Genomic DNA, 24,514 nt, shown 5'->3' with positions numbered 1-24,514 from the left:
TATTTCCTTTAAGTGGATTCCCACTGTGTATGTGTGTGCCCCTGCATGTGTGTGCATGCAGGTGTGTGTGCATGTATTTCCTGAAGCCTGGAGCACTCTGGCATTGGCTCTGAAGTTTAGGAACAGATCAGGCTGAGCTAAGATTATTGTCGAGGGCTGAATCTAGGAGCTTCCTTCCTCTCTTCCTGAAACACACCCACCACTCATCTCCAGGTTCTAATGCTAATGGATAATGCTGCTGTTCTCATTTTGTTGCATCCTTTCAGAGCTTTTGTTTGACATCCGTCTCTAAGTCTATTCCCTATTACTTTAGGGAAGGGCCTTTGCCAGGTCGTAAACTAGAATCTGTATTTACTAGTTGGGATACCTGCCATCTCTGATTCTCACCGCATACACACAGACATTTTCTAAAATCCCGTTTTCCTGCTTTATTCAAGGGAACCACAGATTGCTCGTGTTCTAGTGGTTGTAAGATTCATTGTTAACTGGAAAATCAATCACGGTGTACAGTTCAAATATACCAAAACTCACTTGATTAACAAAATTACTCCTTGGGAATTCCCTGGCGGTCCAGTGGTTAGGACTCTGTACTTTCATTGCCGAGGGCCTGGGTTCAATCCCTGGTTGGGGAACTAAGGTCCCACAAGCCGCACAGCGCGGCCAAAGAGAAAAAAATTATTCCTTCTTAAAAAAAAATTCGACTTAATGGCAATAGGACGCCGTTGGCAAAGGGAAGGACTTTGAATCAATTCAGCCCCTCATTTTTGAATGATGCTGTCTCACACGCAGAGGGCAACAAGCTGGTGTAAACTGCAAAGGGCTTAGCATGTAGCCCTCTCTCTGTTCTTCATTCCTTATTCCTTGTGTCATCTGGCCCAGAAGTTTCTTCAAAAAGTCCCATTGCCTCATCTTGAGGTTTGTCCTTAAATAGCCAATGCCGTAATGCCTGCGGATGATCCTTGTTGGATGCCTCCTGAGACAATGGAGCAGCCTTACATTTGCAGCCTTCCTTGGATGACAGTGATGGACATAGTGATATAAGGAATCAGCTTCTGGAACAGGACATGAGCACTCTGTGAGGGTCATATGCTGGGTGGGTGAAGATTCTGCCTGTTTCTCCTTCCCACCAGTGGCTTTGGTAGTCAGGGTTTACTCACATGCCCTTGACCTTCTCTGAACTTCACAGAAGGGACTCAGATCACTGGGACACACTCGGCAAGAGTTCCTGTCCCCTATTTTGTATTTTTCATACCTAGTTTACTTTCTACAGTAAATTAAGGAACCAGCAAAGAAAGATTCAAATAAACTTCTGTATACTCTTCTTGCTCAAGCAGGCAAGTTCACTTAAACTCTTTAGAAACTCTTCTCCAGGAAAGGCGGAAAAATGCATGGTTGACTGGTTGAATTTCAACACTGAGTTGACATGAATATGATCTTTAATCATCCAAGTGTGTTTGGCTGCCATATGGGAAACTGCCATAGGCTGCAGGGAAGCAAGAGCTGTGAAAGGATGTTTTTGCTCTTTGAGGCTTTTTCCTTAATCGTGAGTCTAATCCTTAATGCTGTCTGTAGCTTTCGGCTTTGACTCCATTCATTCTTTCAATATAAAAGAATATTCTAGAAACCTTGAAAAGTAATACAGGTCTTTACTGTAGATTTTCTTAGACAGGCAATACGAGAGCTTTAATGTCCATAGAAAGCTTTCTGAAGTCCTCTTTGGACAGTGTTCCTCTCCTCCAATGTTTCCTTCCACAGAGTCTGCTGGAAGGCTCTCTCCTCTCTCCAGGATGCCCCTTTCCCTCTCTTCCCTCCTCCCTGTTGTCTTCAACCCTCTGCTTCAGCCCCGCCCACCCTTAAAGGCCTGCTTTCCTCCCAGACTTTCCCAGCTGCCTGAAGCCCTGGGGAAGCGGATCTGGTCTTACCTCAGATCACTTTTCTTTTGGAAACTTGGCACATTACCTGGATTCTGTATCTTAAAGAAGAACCCAAGTGATAACTCTGTAAGCGGGAAGCCTTCCTCCTGGGGGAGGGAAGGCAGTTAGGGAGGGAGGGATGCTCTAACACACACTAATGCTTTGTGTCTCTATCACACACACACACACACACACACACACAAACACACACTCCTTTAATCACATTCTTAAGAGGAAGATACCTGATTCATAGCTGAATGTATGCTGTCACCAAAGAATATGAGAAAAAAATTTAACTGGAAATTTCTCTTCTGGTCCTAGGAATTTGAAGCCTATGTAAATGCTTCTGGAGAACATGGTATCGTGGTCTTCTCTTTGGGCTCAATGATCTCAGAGATTCCAGAGCAGAAAGCTACGGAAATTGCTGATGCTTTGGGCAAAATACCTCAGACAGTAAGAAGATTCTACACGATTTCTTTTCATCTGTCTTCACAAGAGTTCTAACCCCAGGCTTTCAGTACCTAAATTAATTCTATGAGTTGGGCTTTAGGCTTGGGTTTCCCTGCCACTTCCCAATTATTAATCCAAAGTTGTTCTTTCTTTGCAATTTCACTCTCAACTACTCTGTTAAAACATGATCCACTTCACGAGGAGGTCTCTTTCTCTCTAAGTGACTCAAAAGTATATTAGAATTTATTTTTAAAAATAAAATGGGCAGGATAGTGTTTCTTCATATTGCATAAGAATATTTCTCCAAAAAGCTGTTGCTTAGAACCCTGGATTTGTTTCTTATATTTCTGCTTTAATAGTTCTATGGCCACTCATTTTGTTAAGTAAACTTTCCCTTGAAGTGCAGAGAAGTGCAAAAATCGTAAATGTAGAGCTTGATAAATGTTCATAAGTTCACAAAGTGAACATACCCATGAAATCAAGCCTCTGGAACAAGACACAGAATGTTACAGATCCCCAGAAGCCTTCTTAGTCTCTATACGTCCCACCCTTGCCAAGGTTATATTCATTCAGAGACTCCACTTTCTAGCTACTATAGCAGATGTCTTGCTTTGTTTTTAAAATCATATTATGTTCCTAAACTTTGTTTTTTTGTTTGTTTGTTTTTTTGTGTTTTTGCTTCTGCAAGGTCCTGTGGCGGTACACTGGGACTCCACCACCGAATCTTGCGAAGAATACAAAACTTGTCAAGTGGCTGCCACAAAATGATCTGCTTGGTATGTGGGGAGGATTTGATGTGTAGGTCAAACCAAAGTTAAATTAAGAAAGTGGCTCAGGCAGGGCTATTCTAAAGAATTGTTTAGCTGGAAAATATTATGGCCAATGTATCTCACGTTGCTTCTTACCCAATAGGACATCTCAACTCACATTTTCTTCTGCACGTTTCTGCAAGGGCCACGTGTGGATGGCACTGGGTCCTGAGAGTGCTTTCAGAACCTAGACGATGTCAGGTTGTGAAACTCAGTGGCTTGACTGCTGGCATCCCTCCCTGTTTTGCTTCTCAGGTCACCCAAAGACTCGGGCCTTTATCACACATTCCGGCTCCCATGGTGTTTATGAAGGAATATGTAATGGTGTTCCGATGGTGATGATGCCCTTGTTTGGTGACCAGATGGACAATGCAAAGCGCATGGAGACCCGGGGAGCTGGAGTAACCTTGAACATCCTGGAAATGAGTTCAGAAGATTTAGAAAAGGCCCTGAAAACTGTCATCAGTGACAAAAGGTAAGAGAGAAGTTACCAAGGAATACTACTTATATTTTGGCCATCGCTTCACAATAAATATTCAGATGTGAAAACGAATACATCAAGATCTAATTTATAAGTAAGATGATTTGGGGTTATTATTATTCCTTTTAGAAAAAGATGCTTTAATTCCTATGGAATTTATCACAGAAGTGATTTTAAATATTATTTCCCCTGGTATACTTAAAACTCCAATTAAAAAAAACAGTGTCAATATAATAGATGTCTGATCTATAAGTTCCTGCAAAGAGAGAAGTATTCCATTACAAGAAACATAGTATCCATAAGATAAAAACAAACCAGGTGCTTAAAGGTAAGGCTTTTCCGAGCACTGAAATCTGTGAGAAATTTTGTCCATGAGGTTTATTAATGTGTGTGTGTGTGTGTGTGTCATGTGATATGACAAAGGCTTATAACAAAAGCAAAGTCAAGTTTGTTCAAATGTGGCTATGAAAACAATTCAAAAGGCAAAAAGCCACCAGATCAAATTATCTCTGCATGAACTTTATTGTATTGCTACAAGTGATAGGCTGATCAAAACCTGAGGAGAAGAAGTGATTGCCAGGAGTGGTTTCATCCAATAATCAATTATGTATGTGCATGTGCACATGCATGTGTGTATGTATCTATGACAGTGTCAGGAGTCTTCACCCATACTTGCTTCATTTTGAAGGAAGACAGATGTGAAAAGACTGGAGTGTGTCCAGATGGGAGGACACACTACACAGGGGGACACCGAGCCTGGACAAGGAAAAAGTGCTAGAAATGATGGTGCTCGCATGTGTGTGATGCCTGTGAATAAAAAGAATTGTCTACATAACCCCAGGGTAAAGTGCTCACAGTGTCAGCAACAACCTTCCCAGAGCAGTTGGTGTGGTTCTTATACATCATTCCAATTGGCTTCTGGCAGCCCAGCATGTCAGCATCGGGTGGTGCTGCTCACATATCACAATTAAAGCCCGATTTCTTTCCATATGCTGGAAACTCATTCTTGAGGCTCATATTAGGGATGTAATTTTGACCTTTCGTTCAGTGGTAGGGACAACTACTTGTAACCTAAAAATGACTTGGTAGAAGTTCTCTGGTACATTATCATTAAAAAACAAACAAACAAAACACTAATCAGTCACCTTAAGTTACTAACTAACTTCATCTATTCATTTCTGAGCCATCTCCGATTGTGAATCTCCGTGTTCCCAACACTCTAAGCTGGGACTGGACCTACATAAAATAAAAAGAAGTGGAAAAATTTCCAACATCAGATTATACAACCAGGCCATATCAGGTGCTCAATAAATATTGAATGAATGAATGAAAGTCCAAGAAAATCTATTTTATAAGAGAAGAGTTATATACAAGGAAGATGTTTAACAGAATTTATGGCCAAATATTAATAGTACATTATAATAATGTATCCAAATAAAATGACGGACATATTCAAGAAAAGCAATGATCATAACTGCTCCTGAATAAGCGTCTCACTTTTCTCTTTCTCCTCTCTTTTCTTTCCCTTGCCTTCTTCTTGTCCTCCTCCTCCTCATTCTCCTCCTCCTCCTCCTCCTTCTCCTTCCTCTTTTAGTGCATCCATACTAAGGGTTGAAGTATCTAACCCATTTTGGATTTGGATATTCTGACTCAGCTATCAACACAGTCCAAAATAAACAGGAATCCATTTTTCTTTAACAGGATGCAAAGACACTGCTTCATGCAAAATTTAGCACTTGGAGGTTTGATGTTTCAACAGTTGAATTGAAAATATAGCACTGTCTTGGAGATGGCACTTAAAAATGGCTTTTACTTTGGCTAGAAGTGATTGTTTACAATCTCATTGAATGGGAAATCATTAATAATTTCTGAGATGACCTTTTCCTTTATTTCTTTATCTTGTTACCAAAAAAGTATGATCAACTGCCTACAATGATATCACTAAAACGAAAAGAAGAAAAGTAGGAAGCAAGTTTCAAATAATTTAAAATTATAATTTTGGCTTCCAGTTTTCTTTCTTCCTTTCTCCCTTCCTTCCTTCCTTTCTTTCTTTCTTTCCCTTTCTTTCTCTCTTTCTTTCGTTCTTTCTTTCTTTCTTTTGATAAAGAATATTTAGTGTGTGTTTTTTCTGGTTACAATAGAAACTCTGCCAAGTTTGGAAAATCTGGTAGCGTTCCTAACTGGAAGCAAGCATAGAGAGAGGATGGTTCACTACTGTTGGTGTTCCAGGCATTCACATAACTGTCTTTGTGTGTTCAGCTATAAGGAAAACATCATGCGCCTCTCTAGCCTTCACAAGGACCGCCCCATGGAGCCTCTAGACCTGGCTGTATTCTGGGTGGAGTTTGTGATGAGGCACAAGGGGGCGCCACACCTGCGCCCTGCGGCGCATGACCTCACCTGGTACCAGTACTACTCTTTGGATGTGATCGGCTTCCTCCTGGCGGTCGTACTGACAGTCAGCTTCATCATCTTTAAGGGCTGTGCCTTTGCCTTCCGGAAATGCTTCAGGAAAAAAGAGAGAGTGAAGAAATCTCATAAATCCAAGGCACACTGAGAACTGGGTTGGAAACTTGCAAAATGAGTCAGGTTAAATTCATGTTATGCTTATTCAAGAAATACTTTGCCAGAAAATAACACCCCAGAGTGTGTTTTAAAAAATAAAAATGATCTAACCGTTAGTCACACATATAGGTAGAGATATTTAAATATCTTTTCTGCTCCCTCCAGCATCTTTAATCTGGACTACACTTGTCATCTTTCAAATGACTTGCAAAGAGGATTGGATAGGTCCCTCCTTCAATCTGCAGTACTTTACCTACTCAGAAATGGGACCTGTTTGGGAGCCACCACTTCCCACCACCGCTCCCACCCTACCCCCTGATGAGTTGTAACCTCATCTTCTGGCATCTGTAGATGGTTGTGATAGATTCCTTCACCAATAATGGCTGGTTCTGAATTATGCTCATGCTTCCCAGATGTCACTTTGTGCATTTAAGTAAGGAAACGTTTATTCCTTGTACTTGATATGATGTGAATGAATGGTATAGATTTCTGACTTTGGGGGGAAAGAATGATGTATAAAATTGATGGGTGATATGCCTGAGCAGATAATCAGTGCTTGAGCCAAATGGATCTGAGTTGGACAAAAGCCTAAATTATAGAGACTGGCAAGTATATTTTCTCTGATGTAATAACTAAAAACATATTAATAAATTCATATCAATTATATTTATTAGGTGGTGTCTTCATGGGTGTTGCATTTATTTATTGTTAAACTACATGTTCTTACTACAAAAGTAATGCATGATTCTGACAGAAAATTTGAAAAATATAGAGGTGTACACATACACACACGAGGAAATAAATTCACCATTAACCATGTTCCCTGCAAATAACCACGGTTAGTAAATATTTTGGCAAATGTATATAGTTATAAAATATTGCAAAGATACCAAATATATCTAGTGTTTTCTAACATTCTTCCTTCACTTCATCCTATTGTGAATGTTCTCTCCAGGTCTTTGTATAATATTTAATGTGTTTTAAGTGGCCAAGGAATATTCTGTTGCATGAATATACCAGGATTTATTTAACCACTACTTCCTGGTGTATTCACTTTTATTTTCTTTTAGAAAAAAGACTTCACTGAATATCCTAGTAGCTAAGTCTTTGTACATATTCATGACTATTTCCATGGGAAAGTGCCTTACAACAAATCAATGGTTGTCTGTTTCGGTTCCTTTAAGGTGAAGATCCACAGGCAAGGAGTTTATCTGGGAAGTGAAGGAAACCCTGAAGGGGAGTGGGGAGTAGGATGGGGAGTGATGACTATCAAGAAGGCAGCTCTCAGGCTTCCCTGGTGGCGCAGTGGTTGAGAGTCTGCCTGCCGATGCAGGGGACGCGGGTTCGTGCCCTGGTCTGGGAAGATCCCACATGCCGCGGAGCAGCTGGGCCCACGAGCCATGGCCTCTGGGCCTGCGCGTCCGGAGCCTGTGCTCCGCAACGGGAGAGGCCACAACAGTGAGAGGCCCGCGTACTGCAAAAAAAAAAAAAAAAAAAAGAAGGTAGCTCTCTGTGGGCAGTGGGAAATGAATCCTGCTGGTTGACACTGGGAGCCAGTGCAGAAAACATGCCAGACTTACCCAGACCGGAGGGGCAAGGCCCTTGGGGATCTGAGCACTTGCCCCTGTAGGTGATTGGCTGCTCCCAGGTGGTATTAATTTCCCTGCACTTCCAGTCGGCCACAAGAGCAGGCAAGGAGGGCTTTAAAACCCAGAGAGATCCCACGGGAGAGAAATGCAGGTGTGGTGTTGGAGGTCAGGCCCTGTGCACTAAGAGATAAGAACACAGGGATCTGGGTGGGGCACTGATGCATGGTTACCTTGGGCAAATGGTTTGAGATATTCCCAAACTGTGCCAGAGAGATTCAATCAAAGATGAGGGAGCCAGGTTCTCACACTCCCTTCAGTATAAAGTATTACCTTGAAAGAAGAAAGTATCAGTTTCATAGGCAAAAGTGGGATTTTGTTTTTAATTGCTTGTTATTATTATTAAAGGTTGCATTTTTTTTTCCAAGCTCATGAGCCATTTGTATTTCTTTTTTGGAGAATATCCTTTGCCTGTTTTCCTGTGGGGTGTATTACCCTGATGATTTTTTAAAACTTTTTTCTTGTTTTCCTTTATTTTTATTTTTTTAATAAATTTATTTATTTATTTAGGCTGCTGTGCGTGGGCTTTCTCTAGTTGCAGCGAGAAGCAGCTACTCTTTGTTGCGGTGCACGGTCTTCTTATTGTGGAGGCTTCTCTTCTTGTGGAGCATGGGCTCTAGAGCGCAGGCTCAGTAGTTGTGGCACACGGGCTTAGTTGCTCTGCGGCAAGTGGGATCTTCCCGGACCAGGGCTCGAACCGTGTTCCCTGCATTGGCAGGCGGATTCTTAACCACCGAGCCACCAGGGAAGCCCCTGTTGCTTTGTTTTTGTTTTTTGTTTGTTTGTTTTTGTGGTACGCGGGCCTCTCACTGTTGTGGCCTCTCCTGTTGTGGAGCACAGGCTCCATACGCGCAGGCTCAGCGGCCATGGATCACGGGCCCAGCCGCTCCGCGGCATGTGGGATCCTCCCGGACTGGGGCATGAACCCGTGTCCCCTGCATCGGCAGGCGGACTCTGCGCCAGCAGGGAAGCCCGCCCCTGATGCTTTGTTGAGTGCTTACTGAATCACTGAAAATACCCTCCTGTCACGTGCATTTTTTTCTTCCACTTGTTCTTTAATTTTGTCCACACCTTTGTTGGTTTGTCTTTTGCTTTGTGTTACATGTAGAACTTTCAAATGTGTGGGCTTCAAATTGGAGCTGGGGTCATGGCTAGCTAGGATTTCTCCTGACCCCGGCCCAGTTTATTCCTTCCCTAGGCGGCTTTTGGAACACAAGCCGTTTACACCAGTTCCATCCCACACCTCTGAGCCCCATGTTGATTCGTGGACTATGTCCCCCCTCCTTCAAGGTCCTTCCCGGTCCACCCAGGGACCGTCTCCCGGCCTCACTGCCCACGGCTCCCTGCGACTCCACCCCTCACTCCCCCCAAACCCCAGGGACCCCGAGCTGCTCTGACCTCCCCCAGTTCATGCTCCTGTGCACCTCTGTGCTCCTAGTTTTTAGACCCTCTTGTTTACAAGTAAGAGAACCCAACTTGGGATATCTTAAGCAAAAAAAGAGGTTATTTTGTAAGGAGACGTGCTTCCTAAGGGTGAGAGGCTCACAGCCAAGCCTCCAGAGGAGCTGAGCTGAGTGGAGCCTCTCTGGCCCCCTCCCGTCCCTGCATGCTGTGGGCGCCGGCTTTAGGGATCCCTCTCCTCTCGGCCTTCCCCGCTCCTCAGTCCCGGGAACCTTCATCCCCAAGATCTCACAGGGGACTGACTGCATTCTCTCTTGCCCAGAGTTCCGAATTCCTGTGAGAAAGAACCTGATTGGTCCAGCTGGATCAGGTGTCCACTCCTTGTCCAATCAGGAGCAGCGGGGGAGGGATTATAGACGGAAAACATGGCCGCCAGGACCCCGTAACTGTGACTCTGTGGGTCAGGGAAGCGGGAGCCTTGTGAGCTGGTAAGGTACCCCCAAATGTGTTCACTGTATACATACTCTATTTCCATTTTTTCCACTTTCTTTCTGGCCCTTCCATGCACTTAAGCTCACAGGTTTCTACGAATAACGTGTTTTCTTTTTTTCAGGTGGTTCCTGTAGAAGCAGATGTGGGAAGCTCAGTTGAGTGACAGCACTATGTGTGGCTGAGTTTGAGTGCACTGTATGTGAGTCCTATATTACTGTCATGCTCAGAAAAAAGTATTTTCATTTGGTAAACCAAGCAGAACCCACTTCATTCTCCTGGATCTCATCCTCTTAGCATCCTCTCTAGATAACGTATTTGGAGCACCCCACTTTTGGCCATGGCTTACACCCACCATGTATGTAATAATAATAAAAAAGGACCCCTTCCTCCACCCCTTCTGCTAGCCATGTTCTTCACAATGTCACATTGCAGCTCTTCCTATCAAGAGGGGAATCTATATCCCCACCCCTTGAGTCCAGACTTGCCTGTGACCTCCCTTGGCTGTTAGAAGGTGGCAGAGGTGAAAGGTACAGTTCAGGTCTAGGCCCTGAGATGCCTTGGTGTGTCTGCCCGCTCTCCTGGAAACCTCCCCAGATGCTCTGAGAACAACTTGGCCCAGCCCTGCTGCATGATGGGAGACATGGTTCCTGATCACCCTAGTCACTTCAGCCAATAGGAAGCCAACTGCTAAGCATGTGTGTGAGGCCATCTTAGACCAGCCAACCCTCATCTAACCCACTGGCTACCACAGATGCATGAGTGACTCCAGTTATGCTTGACTGGACACAGCCCAGATCAACGGAACCACCTGGCTGACCCATAGACTTGTGAACAATAATAAACTGTTGTTTTCAGTCATTCAATTTTGAGGTCGTTTGTTACACAGCAACAGCTAACTGATACATTCACTTCTGGCTCCAAGTCCACAATCTTTCATGTGTTGTGTCTTCAGACTCTCAGAGGACAATGATGTGTCCTACCCACCTCTGTATCCACCACAACATGGAGAGCCAAGCTTAGCTGCATGGTGCAGGCACACAGTCAGAGTCTGTGGGATGGAATTGCAGCCATTTCACTGAGTAATCTTTGAAAGAGAAAAGAAGGCCCAGAAGGGAGTGGGAGGGAGGGCCAAGGGGACTGTGAAAGAAGGGGCATGTTATAACTGCCTTCTGGTGTCTGTCCCATCATGGTTTACGCGTCTTCAAAGGGCAGACTGAGGAAAAATGCGTGAATTTTGTGAGGATGAGAGTTTGGCGCTGCATAGAGGAAACTCGTTTTCTAACCACCGGGATTCAGTGAAGTAGAAACGGGCTCCTGAGGGTCATGGGCTCCGGGGTATGAGAGGTGACAAGCAGGGGCTGCGGAGCTCCCTCTTGGCAGTGTGCACAATGGGAAATTACGTGGGAATTTTATTTAAGCAGTCTTAGACCTAGGTGGCTCTGGGTCTTGATCTGTTGTCCTGTGATGCCTAGAAATTCATTATTTTATTGCTCAGACTGTTGATTGGGATTGTATCTCACAGCTACAACTGACAGAGAAATCCTTTGAGCCTCACTTTTGGTTCAGGGAAACAGGGTCACTGCCCTGTCTTTCTTTGAAATTCTTTATCTTCAGGAGGAAAAAGGATTTGGGAGCTTTTATCCCTCAGTGTTGACATCTGTGTTGATGTTTGTCAGCCCTTAAGAAGCTGCTGATGTTGAGAGAGCCCCTTGAGAGGAGCAATGAGACCTGCCGAGGGGGATTTCTCATTAATCATTAGTTTTCAGTGTCCAGGAGAGAGGGAGGAAAGGCCCTTCCTAACCAAGTGTAGCCATCAATAGCTGTGTGACAAATTACCTAAATGTAGTGGCTGTCAGTAGGGCCACACTGCCCCATCCTGCAAGCTGTCCAGTCCTTGGGGAAGAGAAATCCTCTTCTCAGGACCCCTCTGTCACCCCCATCTCCTCCAGCTGCCCGGATCACACCTCCCCACCTTGGGCTCCTATGACCACGTCCCCAGGGGACTTGGCTGTGAATCCCCCCCTCCATTTCCTTTCCCCAAACAGGCCACCATAACTCACCCCACATGTGGGTGACAGAAATGTTGATTAGCAAAATAATGTGGGTTTTTGAAATCCCAGGGCCCTGTGCACTCCTCAAAGCCCTGGGTTCACAGAGCTCAGGGAGACAGTTGGATCTGAGAGTTCCAAGGGTCTGGGACCCAACGGTGATGATTCTAGTGAAACCCTCCCACCCTGTCAGGGAACCTGTTCCCTGTCTGAGTTACGACTGAGGAGCCCGAAGGTCTCACTCCTTTGTCAACCCAACCTGCCAGTGTCCACATTACCATTGATGTGTATCAGGCAGAGAACGGAGCTTTTTGTTGTGGTGTATTTTTGTTCCATCCAGGAGAGAACTCTGAGAAAAGGTCAGTATTTAGGTCCCAGACTTGTTCCTTAAAGGATTCCCAGGAGGAAGGGAGCACAGGATGGTGAAGGGCCCTGGGATGGAGTTTGAGGAACTTGGGACAGGAGGAAAAAGGATCTGGGAGCTCTTAAGCCTCTGTGTTGACGTCTGTGTTGATGTTTGTCAGCCCTTGAGAAGCTGCTGATGTTCAGAGAGCCCCTTGAGAGGAGCGATGAGACCTGCCGAGGGGGATTTCTCATTAATCATTAGTCTTCAGTGTCCAGAAAAGAGGGAGGAAAGGCCCTTCCTGACCAAGTGTAGCTATCAATCACTGTGTGACAAATTACCTAAATGTAGTGGCTTAAAATAACACCTGTTTATTATGCCACAGTTTGCGTGGTCAGGAGTCTAGGCTTGGCTTAGCGGGGTCATTTATTTAGGGTTTCAAAGGCTGCACTCAAGATGTTGTCTGGGCTGCGTCCTTTCTGGAGCTTGGTCCTCTTCCAAGCTCATGTGGCTGTTGGCAGAATCCAGTTCCTTGTAGTTGTAGGACTGAGGCCCTCAGTTCCTTGTGACATGGCCCCCTCCATAGGCAGTTTATATCACCACTGTTTACTTTTCAAGGCCAGCATGAGAATCTCTCTCCAGTCTGCTAAGATGGAGTCTTATATGACATAATGTAATCATGGCAGTGATCGTATCATGGGAGATTCCCATCGCTTTTGCCATATTCTATTGGCTAGAATATGGGTCTAACCAAGTCACGGGTTCCTCCCACACTCTAGGGAAGGGGGTTATGCAGGGTGTGACTCATGGGGGGTCGTCTTATGGTGGGATGACACACCAAGTATTTTACAAATCTTATTATCTCAAAAGAGCTTGAGGAAGAGATGGCAGAAGCATCAACAGAGTCAAATGAGGACGTGACAGAGGACCTGGAACCTCTGGAACCAGACGACAGTGGTAAGAAAGTCACCCCCTCCCTGCACTCCTGCCTCATTTCGGCTACTAACTCCTGGAGGGCAAGTCCTGGTCAAGATCTCAGTTCCTCCATCTGTACAGTGGATAGGAAGGTCCCTGCCCAATCATGTTCCAGGTAGAGCTAGAGCTGTGCAGGTATCAGGGAGACTGGAGCACAAGGAACAAGCCCTGTAATGGTCATCTCGGCATCACACCTGTGCCACCTTTGTCTCAGGTACCTTCCAGCAAGTCACAAACCTCTTCAACATCATGGACAGCGAGTCAACCAAAACGGACGCTGCTGGGGCAGGTCCTGACATGCGGAAGATGCTGGCCTCAGTGATCATCAGGGAGAAGGCCGCCACTGAGCCCTCTGTGGTGATGGACGCTCTCATCCGTTGCCTGCAGGTACTGGAGGTAGGACATCCTCCCCCTCAGCCGCTCCTCTGAGCCTGGCCACCTGTTTGCACGTCCGTCCACTGCTCAGCACACATTTACTGATTGTTGTGGATGCAGGCTAGGTGCTGGGGTACAGACAATGGCAAGACTATGAGGGTCTCAGCCCTTGAGGCCCAAGTGGGGCCTGGGCCACTCACAGGTTTTCAAAGCTCCTCGGTATTCTGACGCAGTGGGTTTGGGAGTCACCGCTCTAGAGCAAGTGAGCTGAGTTACAAAGATGTTGAGCAGGCGTGAAGCAGGTAGATGTGGGGGAACAGAGACACACCAGATGCAGGGTGCAGGGGTGCTTGGCCAGTGGGCAGGCTGTTTACTGGGGCAGAGGCTGGGGTAGTGGATGCTGATGGGAGTGATGGAAAATGTAACCGAGATCATGGTGGGCTTTGTACGACAGGGTAGAGTTTGGACCAGAGCATCTGTATCCCCTGAGGACTTGTTAAAACTTCAGATTTCTGGGGCCCATCGTGAGAGTTTCTGATTCAGTAGGTATGGGGTGCAGCCCAAGAATCAACATTTCTAACAAGGTCCCAGGTGACGCTGCTGCTGGTCTGGGGACCACACTTGGAGAGCTGTTGAATTTTAGACTATTCTTGAGCTTTTGAGAGAGGGTAGCAGAGCAGGTCCTTATAGGAATTCTTAATAGCAAGCTTTATTTTATAGAAAGAAGATACATGGTAGCCTTGAGGGAGGTCGGGGTCCAGGAGCAGAGGCAAAAGTCTTTTAAAACGTAGGTTTTATTATTATTCAGGTATAGTGAGACCAACAGCTCAGGAGATGATTGCCCTTGAAAAGATGGTCTGTTACTCACAGATCCCAAGAGGCAGGGGCACGCCATGCCATGCAGGCCCACAAGGAAGAAGCAGGGTCGGGCGGGAGGCAGAGGGAACAAAAGGGGGAAATGTACGCAGGAGTGTTTACTGTGGCTTCTGTAGGGGAAGATCCGGCGAGGCAGGATGAGCAGACGTCGGATTGGCTAGTGCGGATAATTTCAGTGAGGTCTGGGGTGTAGGGGCCGCCCTGAGTCGTCTGGTCCCTGGCCCTGGGGTGATTAGAGCAGGTGTATAGTGGTCCAGAGCGTGAGAGCCTGATAGAAGAGGTGGCCAGTACGTGGACTCTGGATTGCTTGCTTGTATTTGACAAGCTTGCTCGTGAGTGGGTGAGTTGTTTGCCATCTCTAGGAATTGACTAACCTTGGGCAGTCTCTCCAGGACCCACAAGGCCCCAAGAAGTCAAAGCATCAGGAAATATAGAAAAATTTTAAAAACCACGGTTAATACCCAGGCCATGATAAATGATCAGTGGCAATAAACAGATGATAAACAAGTAGGCATATTTTGTAACTTGACCTGTGTTAAAGATTTTAGTTATTCTTTTTTTTTAAATTTTTATTTTATTTATTTATTTTTGGCTGTGTTGGGTCTTTGTTGCTGTGCGCGGGCTTTCTCAAGTTGAGGCGAGTGGGGGCTACTCTTCATTGTGGCGCGCGGGCTTCTCACTGAGGTGGCTTCTCTTGTTGCGGAGCACAGGCTCTAGGCGCGTGGGCTTCAGCAGTTGCGGCACAAGGGCTCAGTAGTTGTGGCTCACCGGCTCTAGAGTGCAAGCTCCGTAGTTGTGGCCCACGGGCCTAGTTGCTTCATGGCATGTGGGATCTTCCCGGACCAGGGCTCGAACCCATGTCCCCTGCAATGGCAGGCGGATTCTTAACCACTGCGCCACCAGGGAGGCCCTAGTTATTCTTTAATTAGTGAAGGAACCAGTAAGATGTTAAAATCTGTTAAAATGACAATCTTACTTATAGAGATTTACATTCTATAGCAGACAAAATTCCTTTGCGTTGTCACGAACAGGAATCATTTGCAGCATCAGTTTCCTAGAACTTACCTTCTGTCTCCGTGGAGACGTAGCTTAGCCTAGACGATCACAGGCGATCAAAGGCACACACTCCCACAGGCCGGATGATCCTGCAGGGGCAGCCAGACAGCACCAAGCCCGCCTCTGGGAGGCCACCCAGTGCCTGTTTTATGCCACTTTCCAAGTCTCTGACAATTTTTCTCTTGCGCCCATAAATATTCTCCAAAGATTAATTTTGATCGCAGAAATTAGGCTGGGCTTATTATAATTTGCCTGGCTGTTTACATATCTGCAGCAACAGTGTTAGCTACACATCTAGGCTTCCTTGAGTTTGCCTTGAAAATCTAGAGCGTGAATTCTCAATGGGGTGATACTGCTCCAAAGCAGGTAAAATTGGTTCTTGCGGCAGTGGGGTCGGGGGTTGGTGTGTGTGAAGGATATTTTAGTTTTTGATGTACAAAGCACAGATATGTATACTCAGCTATATAGTATCTGTGGTATTACATTTTCATGGTGGGGGGCAATTAGGAAAAAACGCTTAAGAAGGCTCCTTAGGGGACAGTAAAAAAAAAAAAAATGAAGAGGTTGAGAAAACAAAGGCCATCGGACTAGGCAGCGGAGGCCACACGGTTCTCTTCGGTCCAGGAGTTTTCAGGAGGAATCTCTCACTGGAGTTCACAAGCCTCTATTACTTGCTGTATCGAGACTAGGAACAAAGGCCAAGACTCTCTGTACTGGATGTCATTCATATAACGTATAAATTTCATTGACTTCCTCTCCTCTTGAGGTCCCCAATTTGCTAAGGTCTTGACTGTTGGTAAGTGACCTCCTTACCAGCCAGGGGAGGGGGCCATCTTCCTAGAGCGTTTTGCAGGTAACAGCCCCCGTGGAGAGGAGTCCACCCTTGTGACAAGAGCTATCTAAGAAGCAAAATAGATGATGTCCTCTTGGACTTGCAAGAGGGTCAGTGCCAAATCTGTGGAGGACCCTGTGTGCTGACCACTTGACACCTGCCTAGCTGAGTATGCTGGGCTGAAAACAGCGAAGAGAGGACAGGTTTGCAGGCCACACTGACAGTGCCAGTTGGATGAGCCTGATGGGAGAAAGGGAGCGGGTGGCGTGAGAGATGGCGGAATTGGGGTCAGAGTCCTAGGCGGTTTCAGGATGGTGGGGTCATCTACCAGATGAGGCATTGATAATTCTGCATCCAAATCCAATGTGTGGGTGTTCCCCCCACCACCAAATAATTCTCTGACACCAGCTAGGTGTGCTACAATTTAACTCAATTCTGACACTGTCTACCTGGAGATAGTGTCAGATCCCAGAGGTTAAGGGCTCAGTCCCATAAGACGACCCCACCCCCACCCCAATCGTAAGTTTGGCCAACTGGCTATAGTTTGGAGGTTCCCATGACCTCCTCGGGTTCAATTAATTTATGAGAGTGGCTCACAGAACTCAGAGAAACATTTTACCTACTAGATAACTAGTTTATTTTAACAGGATATAACTCAGGACTAACCAGATGGAAGAGACACATAGGGCGAGGATTTGGGAAAGGGTGCGAAGTTTCCAGGGCCTCTCTGGGCACGCCACTCCTGCCAAATCTCTATTTGTTCACCAGTCTAGAATCTCTCTGAACCTTGTCCTTTGGGGTTTTTATGGAGGCTTCGTTATCTAGGCCTGGTTGATGAAATCACTGGCCATTGGGGATTGATTCCACTTCCAGCCCCTCTCTTCTCCCCGGAGGTCAAGTGGGTGGGAATGAAAGTTCCAATCATCTAATCAGATGATTGGTTCTCCTGCCAACCAGTCCCCATCCTTAGGATTGGACCAAAGATCATCTCAATATAACAAAAGACACCTTTGTCACTCTCATCACTTAGGAAATTCCAAAGATTTTAGGGGCTCTGTGCCAGAAACTGGATGAAGACCAAATATAAATTTCTTATTATAAATCATAATCTCACACTGTTTGGGAGGAGGACCAGTAGGAGGGAGAACGTGGTGAATTTGTGTGCTCTGGCAGGGCCGGGTCCCTCCCAGCCTCCACTGCCCCGTCCAGGACCTTCCCACCCGCCATACTCCTTCCCCAGATTTCCACTCAGAGCGAAGTCAACATCTACAGCATCCTGCAGGAGGTCCTCCAGCAGGAGGGGGAGCTGGAGGAGTGCTGTGTCCAGAGGCTGGTCACCATCGCCTCCACGGAGATGAGGGAGATGCTGCAGGTAGTAGAGCCCTGCTGCCCACCGACCCAGGGGCTGGGCCTTGGTAGGTGCGGCCTGGGATGCCCGAGGCCCTTGTCTGGTTACCTCCTGGGGCAGGAGTATGCTGAGCAAGCCCAAGGGAGCCCAGCAGGGCTGGAGCAGGTGGTGACGCCACACATCCCTCTCCCGTCCCCTGGAGGTGGAGGGCTACGTGAGGGCAGAGGTGGCCAGCGACACCCTGGTGGCCCTGTCCCGAAACCACTTCAGCTTGGTCATGTATGAGCTGCAGCACTGCCTCAGACCCCTCCACCTCGCCGAAGAATTTGTCATCATCACCCTGGCATGAGGAAACTCACTCCCATCCTGGCAATCGCAGCCAGGCCCCTGACCCCTAGTCTGCTGGAGGGGCAGGTCCCCGGTGGGGCTGCTGAGGGCACCAAGGTGCTGGCTAATGGCTGAGGGGGCGAGTGTGGCTGCACCTGCTCCCAAGGGGTTTTAGTAACTATCCACACAGGCGTGACATGGGCTGGTGGGCTTGGGTCCCAGGCATCCTCCCAGGGCCCACCAGCCTGCCCTTCTTTGGCTCCCTGAGGCTTTTGGGGGTCGCCCTCAAGTTTACTGATGGAATGCCAGTCCTGGCAGCCCCACCCCTTTTGTGAACCCCCTGTGTCTGCCTGACACCTCCCCTGCTGTCCTGTCCTGTGTCCCTCTAGGCCTGTGTGGCTACCATGTTTCAGTGTGTGCACTTCTGGGGCTGGAAGGCCCTGGAGAGCTCCTCAGACCAAAGTGATGCTATTGCCCCCAAGGACATGACCAGTTTCCAGATAACCCTGTGCTCTGTCTTGGTGAGGAAGCTGTGGGGGATGGCCCCATGGAAGGTGGCCCCTGGGGGCTTGGGGCTTCATCCTGTGACCTTGAGCTCACCTTCTGGACGTGAGGTGTTGAGACCAGCTCTGTCCAGCAGAAAGAGAATGCAAACCACGTACCCATTTTTAAGATTTCTGTTGAAAAATGTGAAAAGAGGTGAAGCCAAATTTAATAGTAGATTTTATTTAACCCAGTAGATCCAAATCATCATCATTTCAATATGCAATCAATATAAAATTATAAATGTCATAGTTTACCTTTTGGGGGTAGTGTCTTCAATATATAGGAGGCACTTTACACTTAATTCAGACTAGCCACATTTCAGGTGCTCAAGGACCGTGTGTGGTCAGTGGCTACCATATTGGACAGTGCAGGTTGTGGGCAAATGTAATCTCTCTGGGTCAGAGAAGAATAACTGAAGACTGAAGGTCCTTAAGTTGCTCAGCTACTAATGTGCTGTGTGACTTTGATATGTGCACTTGCCCTCTCTGGGCAGACGCTTCAGCCTCAGACAGATGGGACTTCTCTTTGTGAGCAGCTGGTCTCCAGGATCTCATCCTCCACGGCTCTGGGTGCCACTTGTTTTTTGCAGACTCAGAAAAAGCCTGCTGTTCTCTACAGCTTCGTGCTAGAAACAATGACCTATGTTAAAAGTAACTTGTCAAGGATCAGAATCGCTGCATGTAACCTGGCAGGTGAGCAGTCAAGTGTTTCCTGATGCAGGAGGGAACTTGAAGGCCATCAGGTCAGACCCAGACCTGGAGCAGGGGGACAGGGGTTGGGACCTGGGTTCAGGTGGAAGTCCCTGTCTGTGTGTCCCAAGGAGCTTCCTACATGCCCTATTCTCAACTAAGCATCCTCAACTAAACCCTCAACAGGGACCCTCATAAGGTGAAACCACATCTCTCACTGACTCAATATCCATGTGATGAATATTTCCTGGCTATCATTTCAGGAATCATTATGAAGCAGATGTCTGCACGTTACCTGAAAAAGCTGGACTTTCCTACATTACGGAATTGTAAGTAATGGAGACTCAAGTATGAGTCAAAAATGAGTCCACTAAGCTCATTTGGGAGCTTAGGGAAACCGCCTGAAGGGAGAGGCAGCTGAACCTGGTTGTCTTTGGGGGTAGGGGTGTAGCCAGGGCACAGAGGGGTGGATGAACGGAACGTGCAGTGGGCTTTCCAGCAAGACAGCTCTGATGGCTCCCTGTGCTTTCTGCCCCCTCCCTGCCACACACGTTGATGAAATAACTCGCCCTGATTCCTTTGGCTGATCCACACAGCAGTTGGGTCCTGTGGGTGGTCTTTCTGTCCCTGTTGAAGTAACGGAAGCCCCCAGAGATGGGAGATGTGTGTGGAGACATGGCTGCGCCTGCCACCAAGTCCACAGCCCCTGTGAGCCACTCGCCCCGCAGTCAGCTCCCCAGGCAGGGCTTTCATCAGCACACACCGCCCAGGGCAGGCGGAGGGCGCCGGCCTGGCCTCGAGGGTCCCCGTCCTCTCCTGATTAAGCTCGCTCTCAGCTCTCCAGGAGCTACAGCTGGACTCGGATCCTGGGGTCCAGAAGGCATCCCTGGAGACTCTCAAAATCTTGGATACCTGTAGTCATCACTGGCTTTTGGTTTCACCCTAAGGAACTTCCTAGGTGGTCTGAATACAGAATGTACCTGCCTCTCCCCAGCGTGCCAACCCCACCACAGCGATGCAAACCACTTTTAATTGAGCTTGTAAGAAAAGCATTGTTCTTAAATAATCAGTGTCCCTTTCTTTCCTCCCATTGAAATAAACCTCCCTTGCCATTTGGAAAGCAGATTCCTGACTGTAAGGTGATGTCGCCCCAGAGCCAGGACAGTGGAGCAAAGGGGAACTTCATTCCCGCTTCCCCCGAGTGTGTGCACGTCCGGCAGCTCCTCTCAGCCCAGAGGATCTGGAGCCCCCTTTGTGTCTTCACTGCATTTCACTTCCACAGTTCCAGCCATGAGGATGGTGTGTCCACTGCCAGGCACTGTGCTGGGGTAACCAGAGGAGCCCAGCTGCTGTCTGGATTCTGCTTCCAGGGACCCCGCTCTTAAAGGGACAGGAGGCATCTACCAGTGACCATGATACCCATCAGGGTGAGGGAGGGTGGCCGCCAGTGGGGGCAGTGGTGGTGCCGGTGCAGCGCACAGGGAGTGTTCACAGCCAGGAGATAATCCGGGGGGTTTCAGAGAGGAAGTGACACCACACTGTCTACCCTCACCCTTTCCACATCAGGGCCTGTTGGACCAGGATGGGGAGGGACCCAGCAAGGCCTGGAGCAGGGCCCAACAGAGGGTCAAAAAGGAGGAATTATCTCCAAGCCCAAGAAACAAGCAGGGGGAGTGGGGGGGAGAGCAGGGAAACTCTTCCGACACTCAGGCCATCTGCAGAACAGTCTCTGGTTGTCCCCAGAGCAGGTGAAGGTGGGATTTCCAAACCATTCTCACTGCAACTGCCCAAGGCAGTCACCACCCTGGGCACCATGGGCGGGAGTGCTGCTGAGCAGTCCCGGAAATCAACCTGCACCAGAGGCTTCCCGGAAGCGTGCTCTCACACTGTTTGGTGGCTCCCGTGGAATAGACAGTGAAGTTATTTCCTGCCGAGCGGTGAAGATCGTTGCTGCCGGAAGACTTGAGTCCCACTGACACAGTTGAAAGGGATGTGCCCTTCGGTACAGGTCCTGGGGGAAGCCATACAACTGTAAAATCAGGTCTCTGATCAATTCCCTTAATGCCCCTGTGAAACATTTCCAGATGGTTTACAGACCCAAACTCAGAAAGCAAAAATTTAAGACAACACAGTATTGTCTTAAACCTACCCTAGGTTTTCCTTTAAAAGTAATAGAAGCCAGCAAAAATAAAGCATCAACTTTTCTATGTTAAAATATATCTTCTGTACGATAAAGTATCATAAAGTTAAATAAGTCGCAGATGGAAGAAGTAACTTGCAATTTATATAAAACTAGATTGATTCATATAATTGGATTGGCATACAGGATATGCCCAAATCAGTAATACAGCAAATTAAAAAGCAGTGACATGAGAGAGTGCTTGAAAAGCCAGTCCCCCCAGGAAGGCATGCAAACTGCAGTGCTGTGCATTTCACACCCACAACAGTGGCGCTGACTAGTGGCAGCAGTGTGGGGAAATGGGACCTTTTATTATTGCTGGATGGAGTGCAAATGGGATTAGGCATTTGGGAGAGGACTTTGGCAATAATTATGGAAGTTGAAGACATGACCAAGTCACCTCTGGGTGGGGCTGCAGGTAGATCTGCACATGTGCACAAGGATGGTGGCTGAAGAGTATTCTTAGCAGCAAACACCCAGTGGGACAGTGGGACACACCAGCTACCTAAGGAACTCTACAATGTAGACCCATGTTCATCAATCAGCTCCTGTCAAATGCAAACACCTCTTGGTGAGGCAAAGTTGCACAGTGCCTACAGCCCCGAGTTGTTTATGTGAAAGTTAAAAACACATACCATTCTGTATAGTTAATGGGGTCCTTTATTGGCAGATCCTATAAATTGGCTGAGAGGATCTAGCCAACTTCCTCTAGGCCCTTCTGCCACACCTTCCTCCACTAGACGACAGAGCATCACAAACTCAGTTTTCCAGCCTCTGGCAGCTAGGCCTGGCCAGTGAGACTTCGCACGACTGCTAGGTATGCAGGGCGGGGGAGGGAGGCCAGGCACAAGCAGTTTTGGGCAAGGATGATAGTTTTCCTGACGAAGGAGAAACAGGGCCTGTGCTCTCAGGAAGCCGCAGGCACGCAGGAAAGGTCTAGAATTGCAGGGCCACACCCATCAAATCCGAGCCTGAGCCAGCAGTCTCCTGCCAGCCTCTACTGAGGGAAAATGAACCTCCTGACAGGTGTAAGGCTCTTGGCCAGGCTCTCAGCTCCAGGCAGTGCAGGCCCTGCCAGTTCACAGGGCTCTGGGCTGAATGTGTCCCCCCAGATTCACAAGTGGAAGCCCTAACCCCCAGTGTGATGGTAGCTGAGACAGGGCCTTTGGGAGGTAATTGGGTTTGGATGAGGTCACGAGGGTGGGGCCCCCATGACGGGATCAGTGCCCTCCTAAGAGACACCAGAGCTCCTCCTCTCTCCACATGACACGGCAAGAAGGTGGCTGTCTGTGGGCCAGGAAGTGGGTCCTCCCAGAGCCCGACCGTGCTGGCTCCCTGATCTCAGTCTTCCAGCCTCCAGAAACAAACTTCTGTTGTTTAAGTACCCAGTCTTTGATATTTTGTTATGGCAGCCAGAGCTGAGTAAAACACGCAGGTAATGTCCTAGTGAAACAAGGTGTGGGTGGAAAGGGTACATCAATACAGGGAGAATGGTCACCTAGGGATGGAGGGTGGGAAGGAAAGGTGTGCAACTCAATCTCATCTCTAAACTTTTACTTAAAAAATCCATTACACACAGCAATATATTAACCATTTACTCAGGATGTTGGTACATGGGTTTTGTCGCTGTGTTCTGAGTACTTGAAATATTTTATTTAAAAAAGTCACTGTCCAAGGCCAAGTTATAAGGGGGGAATTTATACTTGGAGATCATTGAAATTCCACCAGAGAGAGATGCTAGAACCAGTGAATTGCCAGAGCTCCCTACGTTCCCAGTGTCTACCTTGGCCCATTCCTGTACAAGCCAATAAGCCCTCTGTACCTTATGGTGACCTAGATGAGAAGCTGTCTCTACAACTGAAAAAAAACAAAAACAAGAATTAAAAAATTTAAATGTTATGTGTATCAAAAATATAGACAAAATTAAAGGGCATAGAAATTAAAACCAAAAAAAAAAAAGTCACTGTGATATCCTATTATAAACAGCTCCAATAAAAATCATGAGGTGTGCTCTTGCCACGTCGCCGGTGTCTGTGCCGCCCGCTCCTCCTCACCTCTCCTCTCCCGGCCGCAGCCCGGGGGACCGGAGCGAGCAGCGGGCACCATGTTCCGACGCAAGCTGACGGCCCTCGACTACCACAACCCTGCCGGCTTCAACTGCAAAGATGAAACAGAATTTAGAAACTTTATTGTTTGGCTCGAAGACCAGAAAATCAGACACTACAAGATTGAAGACAGAGGTAATTTAAGAAACATCCAAAGCAGTGACTGGCCCAAGTTCTTTGAAAAGTACCTCAGAGATGTTAACTGTCCTTTCAAGATTCAAGATCGACCAGAAGCAATCGACTGGCTTCTTGGTTTAGCTGTTAGACTTGAATACGGAGATAATGCTGAAAAATACAAGGACTTGGTACCTGATAATATAAAAAACGCTGACAATGCAGCTAAAAATGCAGAGCCTTGATCAATTTGGATGTAAATAATCCTGATTTTAAGGCTGGTGTAATGGCTTTGGCTAACCTTCTTCAGATTCAGCGTCATTACCTGGTAATGCTTAAGGCAATTCGCATTTTGGCCCAGGAGCGCCTGACACAGGATGTAGTTGCTAAAGCAAATCAAACAAAAGAGGGCTTGCCTGTTGCTTTAGACAAGCATATTCTTGGTTTTGACACAGGAGGTAAATGCAGTTCTTAATGAAGCTGCTCAAATTCTGCAACTGCTGCATATAGAGGAGCTCAGAGAGCTACAGACAAAGATTAATCAAGCCATAGTAGCTGTTCAGGCGATTATTGCCGATCCAAAGACAGACCACAGACTGGGGAAAGTTGGAAGATGAACATTTTAGGATTTCAGCTTCTCACCTACTTAGTACAGTTGGGAACCATGTACGCTTTGGCATGTGTTTGGAAACGTCATGTCTTCAAGGGAAGAATTCCAGAAAATTGACTATGTTCTAGAGATATTTACCATCACTGCATTTTCTTTAATAAAGTTGGGAAGGTAAAAAAAAAAAATCATGAGGTGTCATGGGTGCTGTGTCATGGGTGCTGAGTGGCTACAAGTGTGTTTTGGGACCATCACAGGACTGTTTATGTTTTCATCTAAAAATATTAAAATGTTAGGAATTATTTTATGGGTAAGTTGTACGATGGTTCAATTTGCT

The 24,514-nt window shown here is 47.0% G+C and overlaps 3 protein-coding genes across 6 annotated transcripts in view; all 3 read left to right on the top strand.

Annotated features, from left to right (window-relative positions):
- The window catches only part of LOC307057354 (UDP-glucuronosyltransferase 1A1-like), a gene marked incomplete at both ends in the record, with an annotated part of 54,813 nt that extends 48,603 nt beyond the window's left edge, over positions 1-6,210 (top strand). For all 4 annotated transcript variants that reach the window (XM_079710530.1, XM_079710529.1, XM_079710528.1 and 1 more), the window contains 4 exons: positions 2,235-2,366; positions 3,052-3,139; positions 3,428-3,647; positions 5,913-6,210. In XM_079710530.1, coding sequence (XP_079566656.1) covers positions 2,235-2,366; positions 3,052-3,139; positions 3,428-3,647; positions 5,913-6,210 — 738 coding nt within the window. The remainder of the gene's footprint in view (positions 1-2,234; positions 2,367-3,051; positions 3,140-3,427; positions 3,648-5,912) is intronic.
- A 5,878-nt stretch (positions 6,211-12,088) lies between these two features.
- MROH2A (maestro heat like repeat family member 2A) lies at positions 12,089-17,959 on the top strand (the record flags this gene model as incomplete). The annotated part of the gene is made up of 5 exons (XM_079710794.1): positions 12,089-12,164; positions 13,019-13,105; positions 13,338-13,519; positions 17,503-17,634; positions 17,813-17,959. The coding sequence occupies 5 exons, from the start codon at positions 12,089-12,091 to the stop codon at positions 17,957-17,959; spliced, it is 624 nt and encodes a 207-aa protein (XP_079566920.1).
- Positions 17,960-23,420: 5,461 nt separating this feature from the next.
- On the top strand, positions 23,421-24,365 carry LOC307057010 (RNA transcription, translation and transport factor protein-like). The gene is given in 3 exon segments (XM_079709997.1): positions 23,421-23,810; positions 23,813-24,030; positions 24,032-24,365. Coding segments are annotated over 3 exon segments (729 nt in total). The 5' UTR covers positions 23,421-23,455; the 3' UTR covers positions 24,188-24,365.
- The last annotated feature ends 149 nt before the right edge of the window (positions 24,366-24,514 follow it).

Source organism: Hyperoodon ampullatus, assembly GCF_949752795.1.
Source record: "Hyperoodon ampullatus genome assembly, chromosome: 8".
Taxonomy (NCBI): domain Eukaryota; kingdom Metazoa; phylum Chordata; class Mammalia; order Artiodactyla; family Ziphiidae; genus Hyperoodon; species Hyperoodon ampullatus.
Note: the sequence above shows the minus strand (reverse complement) of the source record. Positions and strands in the feature narration are given on the sequence as shown.